This window comes from Lycium ferocissimum, chromosome 5, assembly GCF_029784015.1.
Source record: "Lycium ferocissimum isolate CSIRO_LF1 chromosome 5, AGI_CSIRO_Lferr_CH_V1, whole genome shotgun sequence".
Lineage (NCBI taxonomy): Eukaryota > Viridiplantae > Streptophyta > Magnoliopsida > Solanales > Solanaceae > Lycium > Lycium ferocissimum.
The window spans coordinates 3292440-3298809 of record NC_081346.1 but is presented as its reverse complement, the minus strand read 5'-3'; the positions used below and the strand labels follow the sequence as shown (position 1 = coordinate 3298809).

General features: G+C 32.5%; 1 protein-coding gene across 1 annotated transcript; it reads left to right on the top strand.

Annotated features, from left to right (window-relative positions):
- Nucleotides 1-1888: 1888 nt before the first annotated feature.
- Nucleotides 1889-4871, top strand: LOC132058087 (coatomer subunit beta'-1-like). The gene is made up of 9 exons (XM_059450652.1): nucleotides 1889-2225; nucleotides 2347-2408; nucleotides 2567-2621; nucleotides 3073-3109; nucleotides 3196-3521; nucleotides 3595-3726; nucleotides 3805-3953; nucleotides 4413-4487; nucleotides 4635-4871. The coding sequence occupies exons 1-9, from the start codon at nucleotides 2214-2216 to the stop codon at nucleotides 4708-4710; spliced, it is 924 nt and encodes a 307-aa protein (XP_059306635.1). The 5' UTR covers nucleotides 1889-2213; the 3' UTR covers nucleotides 4711-4871.
- Nucleotides 4872-6370: the final 1499 nt, after the last annotated feature.

Genomic DNA, 6370 nt, shown 5'->3' with positions numbered 1-6370 from the left:
TCAAGAGGACAAATGATGAAGAACAATGAACGACAATGCATGTGGTATCATCAGAAAGGTCATCTTTCTTCTGTTTAAAATGAATTTATCGTACTGCCGCTGCTCCATTTTATGTCACACATTTTTCTTGAAAGATACTTTTACATATTCAGAACACTTATTAATTTGTTTTTTCACCTTGATAGTTTGTATTAGACCAAAAGTTCTTTCTTTTTAAATTTTATGTTGTCAAATAATATAATAACACATAAATTGGGACTAGGACAGAGGAAGTATATTTGTGGGATGACTTCTGTATTTTTTTTTTTTTTTAATTGTTCCCGTTTTCGTTGTAGAACCGAGGAGTAAACTTTCAAAGTGCATGAAGAATCGGGATTCCCTGTACTTCTCAAACAATATCATCATTACATGGTAAGATTGATTACTAAAAATTAGTTCATCACAAAGTTCTCATTTTGGGAAAATTTATGAAGCAACAACTATACATTTATTGCAAATATAAAATTGACTATTAATAATAGTTTTCCAAACAATTAAAGAATTGTACTCATTATATATTGATTTACATATATTTCTATCCTCCATTTGCTCTGGATGATTCAACGGTGAAAAAGAATGAAGATTAATTCTGAAAAATCAATTTAATTTATATTGGGATTAGGGGTAACAAACTTGCATGTTGATTAGGATGTGCTTGAACCATCTCTCTCTCTCTCTATATATATGGTATATCAGATTTGAAGTTTAATAATAAAAAAATTATTTGGGTCTTTATGTCAGACGAAATTTTTTATGTCTTTACAACCGCGCGAAGCGCGGACAAATCCACTAGTTACTTATAAGAATCAGAATTTTCAATTATTGTGATTTTCAGCAAATTAATAATTATTAGCTCTTTCATTAATCAACTAAGTCATATGAGCTCTTTTAGACTTAAGGGGATGTTTGGTTCGCTTACTAGTTGTTCGGGGATTATAATACATAGATTATTTATGCGTGATTAATAATAATTTTCGTGCCCATACCACCCTTCAGTCCAATAGTCCACGCTCATCGTCGTCTTTGGTATAGTTGGTCCAATATCACAATCAAACGACCCCTTGATTAAGATTTTGCCTATACATCCGAACAAGGCATTTGTTTTCATTCGGTATATAATTTATTAAAACATAATAAATATACGAATAAATAGTAATTAAATATTATAACAAGAATGATTAAGATTTTGTCTATACATACGAACATTGAAATTATCATTCAAGTGATTGATCCCACAATACCCATGTCCTTTTGACTTCTTTGTTTTTCAACATCTGAATGTATATAATTTATTATTTAAACATAATAAATATACAATTCAATGAAATAGTAATTAAATATTATAACAAGAAAATGTACGAAAAATATTAATTTAACAACATAAAATCTTAATTTGTTAAATATTCAAATAACAAAATAATTAAATGTTATATCAATAAATATTGGAGAAAATCTCAAAAGCTAGAGACAGGTTCCAATTAAACTGAAATTATCATTCAAGAATTGAATTAGGACGGAAATTCCCATCCCACAATACCCATGTCCTTTTGACTTCTAGTGCCTGGAAATATTGTGATGCTAAACCATATGATAATCAAAGTGAACTTTGAAAGCGAAAAGATTGGATTTATGAAGTTCTGAAAATAGAAAACATGAAAGAGAAAAAAGGCCACTGTTTACAAATAAAAATGAATAAAAGAAGGAATAAAGTAAAGAACTTAATTTTTTACTGAAGAAGGAAATTATGTTTTTGCCTTGTTGATAGTTGCAGTCTTGCTTGCTGGGAGTTTTACAGCATCTAGCGCAAAACATCAATATCCTGCTTAATTTTTCCTAATCTACCTTCCTTGTTCTTTTTCTTTTTTCATTTTGCTTTAGGCCTTAGCGAGCAAGAATGTTGGAATGCCCATACAATTGTAATATTTTTCTTTTACTTATGATATGGAATAATCAAAACTCAAAGCAAGCATCATAAGCGACACCAAGTGTTACATTGTCTTCATCCTTCACAAAACTTGATCATATAATATCTATAGATAACATCAGTACCTGTTGATTGCAAATATTCACTTTGTATGATCTCATCCTGACCACTGTTTATTGTTCATTTTCCCTTTTTTGCTCTGTCCTCCCTCTCTGTTGGATCAAATACTTGCGGTCATCAGCCTCGTGTAATGCAAATTGAGGTACTACATACTGCAGTAAATAGAGCTTGATCAATCTTAATTTCTCCCATCAATTGAATCATGACATAACACACATAATATTACAACTGAAATCAAACTGACAAAAGTGTTTTTCACACAGAAAAAACATGTCCAGAGATCAGAAAGGGTCAAGTCCTTGGAGCTCCATCCAACTGAGCCGTGGTAAGAATAAAAACTTAATCTGCTTTTACAAAGCGGGTGCTATATTGAGCAACAAAAGTAAATTAAAATGGTGCTTCATGCAAGGCCAGAGAATTTTTTTCAAAGAAACAGGATTAGTCTTGTTATCCTACATAATAACTGTGTTCTTGATCCTGCAGGATTTTAGCAAGCTTGTATACAGGAACTGTACAAATATGGAACTACCAATCTCAAGTAAGCAACCCTGCATGTAGGAAATTATTTATAGCGTCTTCAATTTTTTGTTGACTTGTAAAACAACAACTACGTGTCAATTCCAAACAAGTTGAGGTCGGCTATATGAATCCTGCATCACTTAACTTCAATTTTTTGGTGACTTGTCATTGATGAAAATTTGAACCGCAAATCTCTTCCCCTTCACAATAAACATTTGTAAATGCAGGGACGTTATTGCCTAAAATAATGATTTTTCCAATTTCACTTTTTGTGCAATATTATTATATTAAATTATTTTGAACATGAAACTCGTTGCATCACAGGCGCAAACGGCACATCTATATTAAACCACTTTGCAAATGTCACAAATTAGAGTTAGAAGTCTCACATTTACGTAATAAATGTTTCTCAAATCAAATGATTTTGTCCTCTATCGACTAAGTACTTTGTCATTTCTTTGATTCTGCAGACTATGGAGAAGAACTATCAAGTCTCACAATCACCAGGTAGATATTATTGAATCAATAGTAATTCAAGTGTACAACTACATATATATGTTTGGTTTTAATAATAAATATGCCTGGTTTTTCAGTCAGGTCAGCCAAGTTTATCGCCCGTGAAAAAAGTATTGTTGTCGGAGCAGATGATCATTTCATTCGAGTATACAACTACACAACAGAGGAAAAGACTAGAGAATTTAAAGCGCACGACGATTTTATCAGATCATTAGCTGTGCACCCTACTCTTCCTTATGTGCTGTCAGGTTCTGATGACATGGTGATTAAGCTTTGGGACTGGGAGAAAGACTGGGCTTGTACTCAGGTTTTTAAGGGGCATAACCATTATGTGATGCAAGTGGCCTTCAATCTGAAAGAAAACCAGACGTTTACGAGTGTATCACTTGACTGCACAATGAAGGTACTCGACGAATACATTGTGGTTTATAAGTTTTGATCGCTATTGATATTCACCTCTCATTTCCTTTTAACAGATGTGGAATCTTAGCTCCTCTGATCCGATTCTCCAAGTCGAAGCGCATTCAAAGGGGATAAATTGTGTTGAATTCTTAAGTTGTGTTGATAAACAATATCTAATCACTGGATCAGATGATCACACAGCTAAGGTATGTGCAAACTTATTTCATTTCAAGATAATTATTTAACTATCCCCGAATTGCCTGCTGACCAAATTTTTTTTTCAGGTGTGGGACTTGCAAACTCAAACTTGTGTCCAAATTCTAGAAGGTCATAAGAATAATATTTCTGCACTGGCAATGCATCCAGAACTTCCTGCTCTTTTTACAGGGTCCGAAGATGGAACATTTAGTGTGTGGGATGCTACTAATTACAGGTAACATGTGTAAATTAAACTTTAAGCATAGACGTTCATGCTATCACATAAATTCGACATACATACTAGGACCTTGAACATGATAATCTCACATAAAATTCATCATAGAGATATGTAGTACCTGATGCAGAAGTCATTATTACGGTAAAGCAGCAAGAAGGCTCATAGATAAATTGATTTATCTTCCCTTGTCCTATTGTACGTTATGGCTTTAGTGATGGAACATCATGTGCGAGAAGCTTCTGAAAAATTTTGGGGAAATTTAACATCTTAACAGTCTAAATGTTTCGAATGATGTTATCCTCTCACAGTTTGATTCATCATCAACAATTTGAATGTTTACTACCTGCATAACATTATTTATCATGAACTTAAACTATTATTTCTCATGAGGATATTGTGTATACTGCAAATTTGATATATTTTGACGTTCATCTCCCCGATATGAAAATAACACAGATTACTCAACACACAAATCTCTGAACTCGGGAGAGTTTGGGCAATTGGATTCGTACGCCTGGAAGGTTCTCACATGTAAGTTTCTATTTCCATCAATTCTTCTGGCTTTGCTGATTCTATTTTCAAACTTTAATAAGTCTGATTCTATTATCTATGCACTGTTAATCTTTACTTTTCCAGTTAATTTTTTGTCCTAACCAAAATTGTTGGTTTCCTTGATAGGCTTATACTTGGCTGTGATGAAGGAATGACTATGGGAAAGATTGTATGTTCAGAAAATACTCCCGGGGAAAATTGAGAGATACTATGAAGAAGCTTATGTTTTTCTTTTGCTTTCTAGTTTCTGCCATTATTATGTTTTTAGTTACCTGTACTAGGATCTTGTAAAGCCATTCTGTCTATCTTGTCCTTCTTTTCTTTGGAAATAAAGTTGATTTTGTACAAGAAGCCTAGAGTAACTTCATAAAGCAGTAATTCACATGGGAAAGGTTATGCTATTAAGCATGACAAAGTTAACTGCATATGCTTTCACAATCACTAATTAACAAGATATGAAAGCAAAGAGTAACAACTAAAAGCAGCTACAACATCATTTCAGTGTGAAACTCGTAGACAGTGCCAACTATAGTAGCAAAAAATAAGAAAATTAACTTGAAATTGAGGAGGAAACTGTTAACACTCCATAATTTAACAATGAAACTAGCAAAACGAATATAGTTTAGGAGGAGTTAATGTATTTGAGAAAGAAAAGAAAAAAAGAAGGAGAAATATTGATTTCAAATGTTAACTACAGAATGGTCACAATCAATCATATGGCTAAATAGTTCTCCTCCCTTTTATTTATAACTAGTTTTAATGTATGTGTGTTGCACGTGTGCATTGCATCAATTAAAAAAATTTGTATACAAGAAAAATGAATGATGTAAAATAAAATAACATTAAATAGATGCAACTTCATCCAAATGCGAAAAAAATGTCAATCATATTTATCATAGGCCAATAAAGGATAGGTATAAAGGAACTGCTTGTACTTTCTTTTGAATACTTACACGTGTAAGGTATTAATATGATATAATTGAGACATTTCTTAAATAACTGAAGTCATAATTCTCTGTCATATGAGTATACGTAAGTCGAAGTCGAACAAACTATGGTTACCGATTTACCATACCGCATAGTATCAAAATCGAACATAAAAATACCGAACTATATTGGATTAATTTAGTATGATAATGGTATCCTATTTTTTAAAGCCGAAAACCAAAGTTTCCAAAACCATACCCATACCGTACCATGCCCACCTACTACATGAGCCGTTTGCATCATGTCACATTGGAATGATCAAAGGTACTCCTTGCGTCCCAAAATAAGTGTCATTGAAGTAAAAAATTGTCCCAAAATAAACATCAATCTTAAGAATTCAAGACAAAAGTTGGCATGTGTTTTCAACTTTGCCCTTAACATTAAAGCGGCAGTCCTCACTTTATTGCAATATTCCCAAAAAAACATCAAATAAATATGGGTAATTTAGTTAAAATCATATTGTCCTCATTGATTTTTTGGAAAAAGGCTCAAATATGCCATCGAAAGATCGAAAATTACTCATTTATGCCACTCATCAATATTTTAGCTCATTTATGTCATCGAACTATCGGAAATGACTCATTTATGCCACTCATTAATAGTTTGGCTCATTTTTACCATCGCCTGTTACCAAAATGACTCATTCATGCCATTTTTCAGCATCACTGGTTTTATAATACCAGATATGACACGTGACCTCCAATTAGAAGTCTACATCATTTAATTAAACTAACCCAATTTTAAATCTCAAATTAATAAAAAATCCGATCAATACACCCGACCCACCCACAACCATAATCTAGTTGGAGGCTACGTGTTATATCTGGTATTGTAATTTAGCGTTAATGAAAAATGGCATAAATAAGTCATTTTGG